The sequence below is a fragment of the Glycine max genome, chromosome 13 (assembly GCF_000004515.6).
Source record: "Glycine max cultivar Williams 82 chromosome 13, Glycine_max_v4.0, whole genome shotgun sequence".
Lineage (NCBI taxonomy): Eukaryota > Viridiplantae > Streptophyta > Magnoliopsida > Fabales > Fabaceae > Glycine > Glycine max.
In genome coordinates this window covers 16,135,569-16,152,229 of record NC_038249.2, presented here as the reverse complement: position 1 = coordinate 16,152,229, position 16,661 = coordinate 16,135,569, and the positions used below count along the sequence as shown (strand labels likewise).

At 31.4% G+C, this 16,661-nt stretch overlaps 3 protein-coding genes across 3 annotated transcripts; 2 read left to right on the top strand and 1 right to left on the bottom strand.

Moving 5' to 3' along the window:
* The first annotated feature begins 1,092 nt into the window (after positions 1 to 1,092).
* LOC102659768 (AMP deaminase) lies at positions 1,093 to 2,799 on the top strand. Its single transcript, XM_014765327.3, has 3 exons — positions 1,093 to 1,248; positions 1,343 to 1,423; positions 2,609 to 2,799. Exons 1-3 carry the CDS (start codon positions 1,144 to 1,146, stop codon positions 2,750 to 2,752), a joined length of 330 nt encoding a protein of 109 aa, XP_014620813.2. The 5' UTR covers positions 1,093 to 1,143; the 3' UTR covers positions 2,753 to 2,799.
* A 3,498-nt stretch (positions 2,800 to 6,297) lies between these two features.
* Positions 6,298 to 13,665, top strand: LOC100817200 (alpha-dioxygenase 1). The gene is made up of 10 exons (XM_003543354.5): positions 6,298 to 6,504; positions 6,831 to 7,094; positions 7,858 to 8,007; positions 8,557 to 8,690; positions 10,474 to 10,687; positions 11,003 to 11,148; positions 11,730 to 11,957; positions 12,107 to 12,309; positions 12,562 to 12,805; positions 13,213 to 13,665. The coding sequence occupies exons 1-10, from the start codon at positions 6,382 to 6,384 to the stop codon at positions 13,436 to 13,438; spliced, it is 1,932 nt and encodes a 643-aa protein (XP_003543402.1). The 5' UTR covers positions 6,298 to 6,381; the 3' UTR covers positions 13,439 to 13,665.
* Positions 13,666 to 15,230: 1,565 nt separating this feature from the next.
* Positions 15,231 to 16,315, bottom strand: LOC100777475 (uncharacterized). Its single transcript, XM_003543365.5, has one exon. The coding sequence runs from the start codon at positions 16,048 to 16,050 to the stop codon at positions 15,502 to 15,504; it is 549 nt and encodes a 182-aa protein (XP_003543413.1). The 5' UTR covers positions 16,051 to 16,315; the 3' UTR covers positions 15,231 to 15,501.
* Positions 16,316 to 16,661: the final 346 nt, after the last annotated feature.

Sequence of the window (16,661 nt, the reverse complement as noted above, 5' to 3'; positions counted from 1 at the left end):
CAATTTTTAACCAAGTCAAAGTGACTAAACATATTTTACCCAAGAAATAATGTATGTACTCTAAAAGTATATATTTTTTATATTATCACTATATCACAAACTATCATAAATTTATTAACTTTTTATAATGAATCATTTTATTTAAACTTAAATAAAATAACTTAAAAAATGATTTTCTAAAAAAATGAATTTTTAACAATCGTGAATAATAAATTTGTTAACTTTTATAATTAGTGATTTTTTTTAAATCTAAAAAAATAATTTAAAAATACTTTTCTAAGAAAAGTAATTTTTTAAGAAACATACATGATTTGCTTCTTAAAATTATAAAAAAAAAACTGTTATTTTAAGATAAAATAATTTAGATCAATACATAAAAAATATTTTTTATCAGAAACATTTTTTTAAAATATAAGCTTAAACATATGGATCCAATAACTATCTTATAACTCATATTAAAGATCATTTAATTGATAACAGTTAAATTTATTAAAAATCATAAAATGAGGGATAGAAAAACTCGTTAATTGATAACTAAATGTGTTTTAAAAAGTGAGTCAATAGTACGTACGTTACGTTACTAGCATTTCTCTAAACTCAAATATCTTTATAACTTTATATAATTTTTTTTGTAGGAAGTGGCATATGTCACTGAGAAATAGAAATAAAATTAAACAAAAGAGTAAATTGCATTTCACTACCTTAAGATTTATCTAAATGACATTATGCAAACTTACTCAAATATTACACTTCACTATATATATATATATATATATATATATATATATATATATATATATATATATATATATATATATATATATATATATATAAAGTTGGGTACAGTATGTTTTAGACTTTTCTAAAATGATTAATGTTCAAATTTAATTCCTCTAGAAAATTTCATATTATTTTTTCGTCTATCTAATTTTAAAACGTAATTTTTTATCCTTACGAAAAAAAATACATCCTACACAATTGTCGCACCAATGTCATGAGAACTTTATTTTATTTTTACTGTTATTCTATTATTCACCGGTTCTTCTTATGACATACTATGATCACTGTTTTATTATACAACATACTATGTCTCCTTTGAGCAATAACTCCCTATTCTTAGACTACCATCGGAATCCTTTTCCAATGTTCTTCTTACGGGGTCTGAATGTGTCACTTTCTACTGATGATCCTCTCCAAATTCACTTAACAAAGGAACCATTGGTTGAAGAATATAGCATAGCTGCTTCTGTGAGCTCTCTGTCTCTCTCTCTCCCCCCCTCAATCTGTGCGTGGCATATGAACAAGCAATGCTCACAGCCAGGACATAATTCTTACTTTACAGGTGTGGAAGTTGAGCTCATGTAATTTATGTGAGATTGCCCATAATTCAGTTTATCAATCAGGTTTCTCACATGCTTTAAAGGTACATTTCTTGTCCTGATTCTCTTGTGAATGAAATCCTCTACCATTCAATGCAATTTTTTAAATTCTTATCCTGACATGTATCCAAGGGCACCCAGAGTTGTGATAGACCATAGATCACCATGACCCAATATGCAATATCAACATTTAATACGATTATCTTAATGTACTACACTCCATTATCTTTTAGTATTTTTTAGTTCGAGTTGATTATAGTTATTTTGGTGAAAATAAAATAAAATTCTACAGCCTGTTATAAATTTTTATTTAAATCTACGATAGAATATGGGGCACTGAACAGCAATACAGCATATTAGCTGTGAATATGTTGACTACAAATAGCTCTATTTTTTAATAGAGAAGACTCCAATTTGTGCCCTTTGACTTAGGTTCAATACCACTTGGTCTTCAAGCTTAAAATTACAAGATATCTTAACATTGTATTTATCCTTCTGTAGAGTTGTCTGTCAAACATCAATGGAAATTGCGGTGCTAAAAGCATGTCACCATTTGTTGATCTAATTTCTTCTTCAAAATAATTTAATTTATACTTCTCCAACATATTCTCTATGCTTAAATCTAGAGCACTTTGGTCCAGAAACTTAAAAAAATGTGTCAAGGATTATTGTGCATTCTTCAGAAAGCTGAGAGATTCATGTGTTTGAAGTTGGAGTGGGTAAACTGGACTTCTCGGAGAATCACACCACAAAAGCTACTTCTTATAGTTGGAGAGCCCAAGGCCGTGTAAACCCCACGTAGAATCCCACACCTTGTAATTGAATTCTAACATCCTACCACCACGCTCTGCAACCATGGAACTTTGTGGGATGACTATGAACTAGCCATTGACTTGTCCTTGGCAAACATTGGAATGTTAGCATCACCACCTGTTTTAGGTGAGAAACAGTGGAAAGCTTTGATAGAGTTATGCCATTGATACCTTGGAAGACCCACACCTCAAAAACTAATCGTTGTAGCCGGAGTGGCCAAGACCTTTTAAATCCCACATTAGAATCATTTGAGGGACTCAAGTCTCATACCTTACAATTGATTGGCTGAATCCTAACATTTTTCTTTCATGATGAAAGTGAAATGATAGTGTGAATCCAAATTAGGTTATTACATGAAACATACATACCTGTTACTAAATCATAGTGTTTTAAAACTAATCTGTTTCTTGTTTTAGTCACATTGGATTGGTAAGGAGTACTTCAAGAGTGGGTCACGCGAAAATGACATTCAGAGAACAAACATTCCTCACATCCGGTTGGAATTCCGTGATAAGGTATGGACTTATTTATGGTTAAATTATTTATTTAACTTCTTATAGCTGTTAATTTTTCACATGATTTTAATTAAATTACACTATTCATGTATGGTTGAATTATAAGGATCTTGGGAATGGGAAACAAAATTTATTATTTATTAAATTATGTTAATTACTTGAAGGAGAAAATTGAACTGCTTCTAGTTTCAATTTTCTATCTCTGATTTACATGGTTCTAAGGGCATTGCCATCTTAACAAGACCTTTTTCTTGGTGTGTATATTTAAATATGGTGCAAAATAAATCATGTGGTCCTGTAAAATTTTGCAAAATCTATTGTAAATGGTAGACTTTCATTTATTATGTAAATTCTTGTATTATGTAATTAAATAATTTTATAATTGTTGAAAATGATGATGATAGTTTTGGTTCAAATCAATGTATAGTGTCTTAGTTAAAGATACCATAAAGCAACAAAAAAAATAAAAGAGCACAAAAAAAAACAAATTTTAAGATGGTTATTCACATAACCGTTTTAGAAACTTGGACATAAATCGTCTTAGTATGTCGTTAGTGTACTTAGGAATCTACGACAGTTATGGGACTAATCGTCTTAGAATAGGATACATATTAAGACGATTATCAATATAACCGTCGTAGAAAGACAACTACACCAAAGACATATTAAGACGGTTGTTCTACAACTGTCTTAGTATCTCTAACCTTCTAAGATGGTTATGCTAATAATTGTCTTAGATTCTCATCTAAACAAACGAGATACTAAGACGGTTATTGGGAAGACATATTAAGACGATTATTGAAATAACCGTCTAAGAAAGTCACGTATACTAAGACGGTTATCAGAACCGTCGTTATATTTTTTCGCCATTTTACGACACCACTTTTTACGATGGTTTAAAATCGTTGTAAAATGTCTAATTTAACCGACTTAAAAAATATTATTTCCTGTAGTGTAGGTGCGCTATGCGCGAGAAGAGACAACATCCTCACTGGGTGGGCTGGCTGCGCGCTAAGCGTGCTACTCTTTGACTTATTCTCTTTTAGGGTTTTGCATCCACTAAGCGAGCTGACAGTCTCGTTAAGCGAATGAGGCTCGCTTAGCCAATTTGTCTCGCTGAGGGAGTTCATCAGCATCATTTCACATCTTCTTTTCTTTAACCTGCAAATTGAGTTAAATTCAACATTAGTTCACAAAAATGAAGTTTCTATTTTATAAATTCATAAAAGAATAAAAATATTTACAATTTCCACAAAAAAGAACCATTAATTAGAAGCTCATGAATAGCAATTAACTAGCGGCACCCACCGGACAGAAGCAGAATATGACTCTGAAACCATATTAAATTTTATAGTGCAGGCAAGGCATCCGAAAGGTCCCCTTAAAAACCGGTTCATAAGAGGGTGATCTACCCAACTATATAAACACTTATTATGTTCATAAATTACCTGATGTAGAACTATTCTTAACAAGTTTTCTAGATCGTGGTCATTCAAAGGAATTTGGACTCATGAGTCAAAATTTAGCATTCAAACATAACTATTAGAATGATAGTTCCAATAAAATTGAAACGTAATCATAAACTACAGCTAGATGTTGTATTGTTGTTCTTCAGTACAATAATTATTGGTTCTATTGAGGTAATAGATCATTCTAATTAGAGCTACATTACTAGCAAAACAGGTTAAAAACACAACAAAACTCTGTTGAATTGCAACCAAAAAGTGAAATTGGAAATAAAACTACCAATCACTTGGAGGCTAATGTTTATATCTCAAAAAGGACTCTGGTTCCTTTCGGATCTGTCTGGTACAGGTACTTGGGCTATATGTAAACAAACATATATGCACCTTAATAAGAAAAATTACATGCAACAAAATCGAACGTGTATGTGTACTAAAGCTTAAAAGTAGAAGAAAAATTATTTTCTAGTTTAGTAGTTAGTATACTCATACGCATTAAAAGCATTTCAAAGTTACCATAATAATAGCAATAAAACATATAGCTCAAGTACAGTATAACTGCAGTGCTGGAAGTTTATATATATTATTTTGAACATTTTCATTAACATTAACATTGAATGCCAAAGCTTAGTGTTCGTACTATTGATCATATACACGTGATACTAGGACAAATGAGTGGTCCCTCACCGATACAATTCTAATTAAAAGATATCTCTCTAGCCCCATATCTTGCTGATGTCATGGTCATAACTTCCTTTTTGACCACTTCTTAACAAAAGGACAATGGTCGAGTGTAATATGGTGTAGTGTTTGCTTAGTGAAATTTGGGTGAAACGAATGCAACATGTGCTGTGTACGAGTTTTGAAAGAAATGGGACATACTTGCTTATTTTCTAAGTAGGAATAGGACATGGTTTTGCAAAATGATATAATCTTCAACGAGAGACTCGAGCGGTTGCGCTAACGCAAGCCACGCTATAGCAGTCACAAACAACGAATCACAGAACACGAGGGACTCGAGGGTAATGTCCATACCTGGTTCTGTGAGGAGAGATGCAAGGGATTTTAAATCTAAGTTCAACAGCATGCACGTTTCAGCGCGTTCGTTCTTGACCCTGATATGACCTGCTTTTTGTTTGTACTAAGTAATTTGTTTTTTGTATTGTTGCTTTCTAAACCACTATTGTATCTCCCATTAATTTTCTTTTTACTCAACGGCTCCAATTCTTGTGTGTTACCAAGTAAAGAATTATTAACAGCAGCCCCTAGTGGCAGTAAACAACAGTTAATCAGTGAATAATTACAGTGTCTTTGGATTAATAAGTTCAATGCACCACAAAATTTAGAATATTCTTTATGTACGGCTTAAAATAAAATTACGTACTACAACGAAAAGCAGTATCAAATATATGACCAAATCTGATGTTAAGGAATTGTTGGGTTGAAAAGAAAAATCAGTGTTCAAGAAGAAATTTTCAAAAAATAGCGTGCATTTCACATTTTTTTCTAATTTAATTTAAATATTTATTCTTATTTTTTTCCATTTTTTTTCTTCCACAAAACCAATCAACTCCTAAAACTTTGACAAAGGGGATATCAAGTCATAGTGTATTTTGATATGGTCTAATAAAATGCAGAGTTTTTTCCGTATAAAAAATAAAATAAAAATGTATTAAATGTAGAGGGTTAAATTTTAATTCAACCAGTTTTTAACAATGAATTTTATTTTAGTCCCCATACATGGTGTCTAATGAATGAAAAAAAGAAAGAGATAAAAAATAAAAAAAGAAATTCAGAGATATAATAAAGGACGTGATAATAAAATGAACAGAGATGTAGAAGAAGAAAAAGAGAGGAAATGAAAAAAATGCAAGGGAGAGATAAATATGGAAAAATGAAAATCCTTTTCTTAATATATAATGATATTTTAAAGATATTCAACAAAAAAAAATAAAACTTTTTTTTGGTGAATGAAAATCAAAAAAGAGTAGCGTTCATTTTCGATGACGCACGTAGATTGAACTTAAGACTTGAAGATATGGTCAAGCCCTAGTAGCGACGAGGCCCAATTGCAAGTACAAAACTTCTAATACCCAAGTGCCTATAAATACAATTGCAACCTTAGCACGATACACACATTCATATTTAGTATTTACATTTCATCAAACTTAGCCAATTGTTGTTTCATCTAAAGATCAGTAGCTAGCAACCATGTGGTCTGCGGTAACAGATCCCATTAGAACTTTTTTTGCAAATTTTGTCCCCCATTTCATCCACAAAGACTTTCATGAAGCAGTGGCCAGAATGACCATAATTGACGCTTTCCTCTTCATTGTACAATATTCCCCTCTCCATCTTATTGCTATACTTGTTACCTTATTAATATAGTAATATGATATATGTTCATCACCTAGTTGATTTTTAATGCATTTATCAAGGTTTTATGCTGTGATCACAGTTACAGTAATAATTTTGTTGCAATTCTTGATATTACAAGAAATTATAGATAATATAAATACATCTGATGAGACCACAAAGTCTAAAAAAACCTTGACGTTTCAACTGAAAACGTGATCACATACTGTTTTTTAAAACCTTGACAATTTATATATGCTCATCATTTATAATGGTGTTTTTTTTTCCTTGCATGGCTTACACAGATTGTGCACTCCGTTGATAAGTTGGGGATATGGCCACGCTTGCCTGTTTTCTTAGGGCTATTGTACCTAGCGTTTCGCCGCCACCTTCATCAGGAATACAACCTCTTCAACGTTGGAACAACGCCGGTGGGGGTTAGGTTCAACCATTCTGATTTTCCATACAGAACAGCTGATGGAAAATATAATGACCCCTTCAACGAAGTTTCTGGCAGCCACGGAACTTTCTTTGGCAGAAACATTCTCCCTGTGGATCAGAAAAAAAAGGTCCACAATAACTAATTAATATCTCAGCCTATATATTTTATAAATTTCTTTTAATATCAGTCCTAAAATATAGCTGATTATTCAACTAACTAAAAGTGAAATAATTTAATTAGAAATTATTATACTATTATTACATGGGAAGTAATATATATATATATATATATATATATATATATATATATATATATATATATATAAAAGTTTTTAATATATAAAAGATTCTTTATATTCTAAATGCTAATTTTGATTTTTTTATGCTACAATTAATTGGTTTGAGACTAGATATTTCAGACAAGAAAATAAATGATAAGAAAGAAAAATATTACTACACTAGTATTTTTCTTAGGATATGCATTTGCTTATCTGATTGTAAATGTTAAGATTCGGTACTTGTATTTTCTAGCTTCGGACGGTATATATCTTTATGTAAATCTTATAGACATTTGATTTGTTTAAGTCTCATGATGTGTGGGGAAGGGATACGTGTTGCATTGTAGACAATTCTGTTACTAGCGGTGGAGGATTTCAATTAATTAGTGCATGTGTTTGGTTGCGCACGTATCTTGTGCATATTCAATGAATATCTGTTGCTTATAAAAAAGAAAAAAAAAACTCATGTTTTTCTTATTCATAAAATATTACTACTAGTTGAACTTAATTTCAATTGTTTTCAGTTGATGAGCCTATTGGTTTTTTTTTATTTTTATTTTGGCTATCATTCTCAAGGTGGGGAATCTGAAAGTATAATCTTTTTTGTGTGCAGCTATTGAAGCCAGATCCAATGGTTGTAGCCACAAAACTACTAGCTAGGAGGACATACAAGGACACTGGGAAGCAATTTAATGTGATAGCAGCTTCTTGGATTCAATTTATGATTCATGATTGGATCGATCATCTAGAAGATACCAATCAGGTCCTTATATTATACCTACGTATATACTTATGATCTCATATATATATATATATATATATATATATATCCTTTTTCTATTATACAAATCTCACCTAGTCAAACGTACACGTCACACACAAGTGAATTATGTTACATTTGAAGAATTATATAATTAGTCTGTCAAGTCAACTTTGCAATCGCCAACCATTACATTTTTGTTTTCGAATCACTCGCAAAAAAACTGAAAAATCACTCACATTTGGAAAAAGAATAAGAATTTTTTGTATGAATTTAATTAGAATTAACTGAAAAGTGTATAATTTAGGGAAAAAGCATTAAGATGCAATGAAAGTATACATATTTTTTATACTCATCCAAACATAGATTATTAAGCATGAAAAGATTATTAAAAGTCATGTAAAGTGATTTTCAATTGCATGATAGTGTAAATTTTTTTACACTAAAATCACTGCACATAAAATCATGCCTTTTTATTTACTCAACACGTTGTGATAAACTGATAATCAAGAAGATATTTAACTTGTGGAATTGTCGTGCATGTTTATATAGATTGAACTCATCGCACCAAGAGAAGTTGCAAGCCAATGCCCACTAAGATCTTTCAAGTTCTACAAGACAAAGGAAATTCCCACTGGCTTCTTTGAGATCAAATCCGGATCCTCAAACATCCGCACACCTTGGTGGTAAGATTTTATATATATATATATATATATATATATATATATATATATATATATATGGCCCCGTACGTGCCTCAGTCTATCAAAGGATATAAAGAAACTCACACTACCAATAAAACATAGTAACTTCTTCTGCCGGATGTGTTTTACTTTCCATTATTATTGCAGGTTATTTAAAACGATTACATCAAAGAGAAATCTTTAGATAAGAACCATTATAGTAAATAATCAAGCAATACGTTTTGTTTAGGGTAAAATTAACAGCTTCGTATGATTTTTCTTTTAATTCTACATCAATAATCACTTAAGTAGTTATTGTTTATGTATGCAAATAAATGAATTTGTGCGTGTTGTGTGTGAGTGTGTGTGAATATATGAAAAACAATAAAAACTTGGATGAACAAAAGTAGTTCAAATTAAAATGCCACTTGTGTAGCGGTTTTTGTTTGTTTAGGTGCGTGCATGTTTAATATGCTCATATAATATGAGGGGTCGAGCACATTAATTACGGGTACTTGGAACAAAAAATAAATATTAATAAGATTTGGAGGCTTAAAAAAGGTTTATTTTTTTGGGGTGGCCGAAAGTAATGTTGGTTAGAGTTTGTTTATCCTCCACTACATATCCTTATTGTTTTATTGGGTTGGATACGATTGTTTTCTAGTATCATGATTGATCTGATACTTATCTTCGTCACAAATTATTAATTGTGATTCAAGGGTACTTTTTAAGTTTAATACTACATATCTAAACTTGTGACATGTTTGAAGATATTAACGTCGTACGTGGAGCGAGTAGAACGTCACAAAAAGATATATACTACATGGGTTGAAAAGTATTATTGGCGGCAGAAGGAATTTGAAAAGAAAAAAAAAACATGGAAACTGAGGAATTCCACATGGGTTTTCATTAGAAAGGATAGGAAGAAGATGACGACCCTTATGAAAAATGGAAAAGGGATCGAATGGGAGCAATGATAGTAATCATCCATATATTAGTTCTTAACAAATTACTTGAATCAAGAAAATTAAGAAATTCTGATAATTGTTAATAATTAATCCATATGAAGTTTATATAAGATGCTGATTAAACTATATTGCCAAGATAAATTAAAATATACCATGACCAATAACGTGGAAAACAAACAAATATATATATATATATATATATATATATATATATATATATATATATATATATATATATATATATATATATATATATATATATATATATGTATATATATATATATATATATATATATATAAATGGTTAGTTGTTAAACTTGTTTAATTTGTTGATGTAAAATTTGTCCAATAAAAACAAAACTATCAATATAAATATAATAACCCAATGCTAATGATGTAATGTCTTATTTTCTATTTTATCTAATCAATTATTATATCAATTACCATACCAAATCAAACAACTAACCATTAATAAATACATTTTTTTAGTGCCCAATATAATTTTTGTAACTTTTCATTAAAAAAATATAATTTTTTAACCATGCTAGCATTCCTTCAAAAAAAAAAAAAACTTTGCTTGCACCTTGTATTTTATTTCATCATCTGGAATCACTTTGTATGTATGACAATCACAACATAATACATGTGAATATAAAACGTGTAACTGTAAATTTATGTGTATAGATTCATTATAACCTTTGAAGAGCTGATTTATGTATATAGTTCCGTTAATTAAAATATGAGCAGTTATTAATTAAGCTTGTAGTTTCTGAATAAGACTTTTAATTACTTGCATGGATTTTGTTGTAAAAAAAAAGGGATGCAAGCGTAGTATATGGAAGCAACGGAGAAGTTTTACAGAGAGTGAGAACTTTCAAAGATGGGAAGATAAAGATATCAAAAGATGGTCATCTTCTCCATAACGAAAATGGAACAGCAATTGCAGGTGACATCCGCAATAGTTGGGCTGGTGTTTCAACCTTGCAATCCCTTTTCATTCAAGAACACAATGCAGTCTGTGATACTCTTAAGGTATATATATTGACGCATGCGCATTTAATTAACACCTAAGGTGAATAGGAACTAATTAAGGTTACATTTGGCCAATTCTTTTATTTATTTAAACAATAATTCAAAGGATCCACACATTCATAGTTTATTTTTATCGTGTGTAAAATTTTCTTGCAACAAACATACGTCACGAACAAATTTAAAATTTGGTTTAGTAGATTGAAGGACACTCACGTGGCTGATCCAATATAAAATTAAAGTCATAACTATATATATACGCATGAAAAGAAAACACTAACTGTGTACATCTGTCTCTATTTTAATGCACTCATTCAGAAACATTATCCTCACTTGGGAGATGAAGAACTTTATCGCCATGCTAGATTGGTGACCTCAGCTGTGATTGCAAAGGTTCATACGATTGATTGGACTGTAGAGCTCCTTAGAACTGATACTTTACTTGCAGGCATGCGTGCTAATTGGTAAGACACTCTGAATGCCACAAGTTTCACATGTACAGCCACACTCATTATCGTTATTAATTTAGTATCATTTAAAAAAATTTATGTGTTGTAATTATATTTGAATTTGGTATACTATAAAAATAATAATACATAAATAAATAAGTTTAAAACTCATAAAAGAAAAAATACAAGCTAGCTTTTCACAGAAAAGACTTAAAAGATGAAATAACAACCTAAGAATTATAAATATATCCTATTTATAGAAGTATATAATAAACTTGTGAATTATATCTTCTTCATAATAATTTTTAAGTTTTTATTTTATTTTATTTTATTTTATATGAGCAACTTAATTTTGTAAAGGAAAAATCATAAGATTGCGTATATTTAAATTTTTTTTATCATAATATATGCAGAACAGAAGTATTTAACAATGCCTTTTTTTGTTTTGAAAATACTTGGTGATTTCAATCCACAATTAGTAGAAATAAAAAGTGAGGCAAATTAATGTATTACTTTGACAAAAATTAAGATAATGAAAATAGCATATAATTTATTTCTATTTTTTTTTTGTCTAACATATAGTTTTTTTTTTTCAGGTATGGATTATTGGGGAAGCCATTTAAGGATACATTTGGGCATGTTGGTGGAGTCATCTTGGGAGGATTAGTGGGTCTTAAGAGACCAGAAAATCACGGTGTCACATACTCTCTAACAGAGGAATTTGCGACTGTTTATAGAATGCACTCACTCCTACCTGATAACCTACAACTGAGAGACATATCTGCTACTCCAGGGCCCAACAAATCTCTACCATTAATCAAAGAGTATGATGATAACATTTTATATAGTATCACAATTTTTCCCCTTATATATTACAATATTATTTCATATGAGCACCACTCTATTAAAAAAGTAGTCATTTTAATTCCTCTGAATGCTTAATAAGAAAAATCTTTCTTATTTGGTAATGTAGAATTCCTATGAAGAATTTGATTGGACTGCAAGGAGAAAAAACATTATCTGAAATAGGACTTGCAAGGCAACTTGTGTCAATGGGTCACCAAGCTTGTGGGGCACTAGAGCTTTGGAACTACCCAGAGTGGCTCAGAGACCTCGTACCACAGGAAATAGATGGCACAGATAGGCCTGATCATGTGGATCTAGCTGCTCTTGAAAGTATGTTAACTTTATTCTAGCCTAATCTTAACCACTCTTTATTAAACTATGTGCACAAGGGACCAAGAAGTTGGGACTAACCCAATAATATGATATAATTTTTTTTTTTATCAGCAAAGCAAATGTTAATTGTTAGTATTGTTAGTTTTTTTTAACAGAGGAGATCAAATTAATGACTTTTTCCCTCTTTTCTTCTTTCTTAACTGTGCAACCCACCTTATATCTTCCAATAATATGATATAAACGATGCAGTTTATAGAGATAGAGAGAGGAGTGTGGCTAGATACAACCAATTCAGGAGGGCATTGCTGTTGATACCTATCTCCAAGTGGGAAGATTTAACAGATGACAAGGAAGCAATTCAAGTATTGGAAGAGGTATACGGTGATGATGTTGAAGAGCTTGATGTGCTGGTAGGCCTTATGGCGGAGAAGAAAATAAAGGGTTTTGCAATCAGTGAGACAGCTTTTGTAATATTCCTACTCATGGCAACCAGGTAAAAGCAATTAAAACTTAAAAGCACCCTTTTTTCTAACTTACGTTTATACACCTGCCAAAGTTGAATGCTTCCCACAAATCATATCACTTCTATGTTGTAAGTTTTACTAGTAATAGAAATGTTGAAGACATAATTAGCAGTGGAGCTTAATTGAACAGGGTATAAAAGGATCAGTGGGAAAAAATGTGAAAATTCTTATTTTATAGTATTTCATGGTGTGCTAAACAAAATAATATACAGTAGGTTATAAATTGTTTCTTTAATACAAAAAAAAAATTAAAAAAAATAGATCTTCCATTTTAGCTCTTAATTCTGAATGATATAGCCTAAGATCTTTGAGCTTTTGTGAAGTGATTTTGTAAGGCAAATTATAGTAATGAATAAGAACTTTTGCACATTTGCAGGAGGTTAAAAGCTGACAGGTTCTTCACAAGCAACTTTAACGAAGAGACATATACCAAGAAGGGACTGGAATGGGTGAACACAACTGAGAGTCTGAAAGATGTTATTGATCGTCACTACCCTGAAATGACACACAAGTGGTTAAACTCTTCAAGTGCTTTCTCTGTTTGGGACTCACCACCAAATACTCACAATCATATACCTCTCTATCTTCGTGTTCCCCACTAATTTGTTTGCCCTCACAATATCACTTTATTATTAGTTTCTTTTAGTAACTGGGTCTATTTGTGTGTTTGTATTTGGGTTTCTATCCTTTGTTGTATTTGAGTAACGTGTATACTTATCGTGCTTGTATTTAGTCTTCTTAAACAATGTTTCGATGCATTTCAGTTTATGGATGAATGCTAGTTTGTTTGTATCTTGATGTATTCAACAACAAAACAAAATTGTATTTAGTTGTTTTTTTAGTATGTTTATATATGTTACATAAAAGTTAAATTTTAGGCTTTTTTTTTATCACGATAATGGAATTTTCTTGAAACTCTAAACAATTTTGTATTTCATTTTCTTCGAGCGTAAAATTTTCTTGAACTAACAATATTCACACATTAAGAGTATGATTAATATATGATTCAATGAATTGGAAAACACCAAAAGTGTCTAACTCATGACAAAAAAAAAATATCTTAGGTGTGATTTCCAGAAAATGTGGGCTTTACTTATAGATATTGGAATTTTGAAGATTTAAAGATTGTGGTATATATAATACTTTTCCGTTAATTAAAATTAACAATTATTAAGCTTGTAGTAGTCTCTGAATAAGACCATTAATTAACTTGCACGGATTTGGTAATAAAAGGGATGGAAGCAATGGAGAAGTTTTACAGAAAGTGAGGACTTTCAAAGATGGGAAGATAAAGATATCAAAGGAACCAATACCAAATTTAAAGCTAAAATAGGAACTTCGATCCTCTCCAGGCAAGACTTATCATAAACGAGAACACATTTAACATTTCCACGGTAATGTAGCTGAAGCGATGTAAATCAATGTCAATATTACTTATAGCTGAAACATATTAATAGATATGGAACCACAAATCCCCCAATAATTAACTGACTATATTAAGGTGGTTTGCATTTCAAAATCCACAAAGGCTGAAATTCTATATGCTACTACATGTGAATTTACATATAGACATACTTCAGATCCACAAAGGCTGAATAACTATCTGTGAATCTGAAGATAGTTATCATGTCTAAAAACGCCACATACCAATTTAGACATGTAAAGAATTGCACAACATCAAACTTTCAAGTTATTATTTACATAAATTAAGCACAAAGTAAACACCACTTTGCACACGAAAGTATTTCACAGGAATACGAATACCATTTTAGATAGGTTATGAAGTGTAGGATAAATAAAAACAGCAACAGTATATACATGGGTCACGATAATAGACTCTTGTTTCATAATAATCATTTTCTTCATGTAATATTCCACTGGCAAATCAAACTCCAGTATTCTAATATCTGGCAAGCACAAAACAGAATAAACATGAACATGCACTAAACACAATTACTTTACATGATAAAAGTGTCAAATGCCTAAAGAGAACTTACATTATTAATATAGAGAACAACATACTGACATAGTGACATGAACTAATCAAAACACTCTGTATTACCATAATAGCTCAAATGATAACATTAGACATCTTCAACGGCAAGAAAAGATCAACAGTGAAAATAACCAACTTCCCAAGGAACACAGACAATTAATAAGAAAGAATTTCAGTTACTCCAACCAGATGTATAAAAGGCAAATAAATCTCCACACAAACATCCACCAAACTTTCCAAGACTAACCAAGAATTATTCCTCCAAATATGGAAAACTTCATCTGATTTTCTTCTCCTAGAAATACTTACGGAAAAGTTTATCCGAACAGACCTTAAACCAACATTCGTTCTTGATAGTTGATACACATATACAAGGGAGCAAGAGCAACTAATACTAGTAAGATAAATAAAGCAAGTTCCATAATCTATCAAATTCGGTGTAACACGACACCATCAATCATTACAACAAGAGAATTTCAGGAGGAACCAAAACCCTCCCTCCCAAACCATTCTCCAACCAACAACAATCAAATTATCTAATCTCATACTACTAACTTAACATTACAAAATTAAAAAAAAAAAAAAAAAAAAAAAAAAAAAAAAAACAAAAAAGGAAAAAGAAATTAGCAACTATGGAGTTCTGTAGAGAGTAATAAGAAAAACCGTCGGTCACGAGTCTACGTTGTTGCCGAGCACAAACGAGAAGATTTCCCGAACCGGAGAGAACTGTACGAGCGCAACATCCATAGCGTAACCGGAAACCGGAAGCTTCAGTTCCCTCAAGAGTGAGAAAGCCTCAGGCATTCTGTTTTGGGGGACATGGTGCGCAACGGAGCAATAAGGGATCCACGAATTGAAAGCAAATTCATGAGCGATTTCGATGCCTTCTTTTCTGATAGCGTCACAGAGCTGTGACTGAAAGTGGAGGAGGGAGAGGGAAGGGGTTGGGGCGAGGAAGAGGAGGTTGTTGGGGAAAGTGGCGAGGGATGAGAAAGTGAGAGGGAGAGGGTCGTGCTTGGAGGCGAACACTTTTAGGAGAGAATCGAGCTTGGAAGGTTCTAGAAATGGTGCCGAGAATAGGGTTATGTGTGGCCGAGACTCCATTTCTATCAGCTCTGTGCTGATTTGTCTCCGCGCCAGAACGTTCCATGCTTTCAGAACCTGATTCTCCAGCGCTGGCTCTAAGTATAGCTCGATCGCGAACCCTTGCTGCGACATTGCGATTCGATTCAGCGGATTCAAAATTAACCTAACCTAGCTTAGATCTCTGTGTGTGTGTGTGAGACTGACACACACAAACGATATTTGTTTGAAGAAAGAGTGGATGGTTCTGAACTCTGAAGTGAAAGCTGTTACCAAGTTGGGGCCTGACTTTGCTTTGGTGAAATCGTTGGGCTGCGTATTGCGTATTGCGTTTGCGATAGGACAAATGTTTTCTAAAACTCCCAAACTCCCAGTGTTCATCATGCCTTAAATTGGAAAATAATTAGTTATCACGCTAAAGAGAGCTATAAACGTCAACAAGTTTTTTTTTCTTTGATCACAAGTATTTTTAACCAGATTGAGCAATCTCATACTATTTAATCTATACATTATATAATCATTGTTTTTGGTTACTTACGAAGAAGATACATAAATAAAAAGAAGGAAAATATTATATATAATATATAGATGATTGAATTATGACCACATGAGTTGACAAGATTTCGATGTCTAAAACTTACTAACATAATATAATTGATAAATAATTTTATATTTAAGTTAGCACTTAATCACAAATTAGATTCCTAGTTCCTATGTATGAAAATACATAGTTCTTATGTATGAAA

What these genes read in the sequence shown, in the direction of transcription:
- LOC102659768 (XM_014765327.3), top strand. Translation starts at nt 1,144, where the DNA reads ATGTTCTTCTTACGGGGTCTGAATGTGTCACTTTCTACTGATGATCCT. An exon ending in AATATAGCATAGCTGCTTCT is followed by an intron (nt 1,249 to 1,342) that starts GTGAGCTCTCTG and finishes CTTACTTTACAG; the next exon opens with GTGTGGAAGTTGAGCTCATG. An exon ending in GTTTCTCACATGCTTTAAAG is followed by an intron (nt 1,424 to 2,608) that starts GTACATTTCTTG and finishes TTCTTGTTTTAG; the next exon opens with TCACATTGGATTGGTAAGGA.
- LOC100817200 (XM_003543354.5), top strand. Translation starts at nt 6,382, where the DNA reads ATGTGGTCTGCGGTAACAGATCCCATTAGAACTTTTTTTGCAAATTTT. An exon ending in CTGTGGATCAGAAAAAAAAG is followed by an intron (nt 7,095 to 7,857) that starts GTCCACAATAAC and finishes TTTTGTGTGCAG; the next exon opens with CTATTGAAGCCAGATCCAAT. An exon ending in TTCCTACTCATGGCAACCAG is followed by an intron (nt 12,806 to 13,212) that starts GTAAAAGCAATT and finishes GCACATTTGCAG; the next exon opens with GAGGTTAAAAGCTGACAGGT.
- LOC100777475 (XM_003543365.5), bottom strand. Translation starts at nt 16,050, where the DNA reads ATGTCGCAGCAAGGGTTCGCGATCGAGCTATACTTAGAGCCAGCGCTG.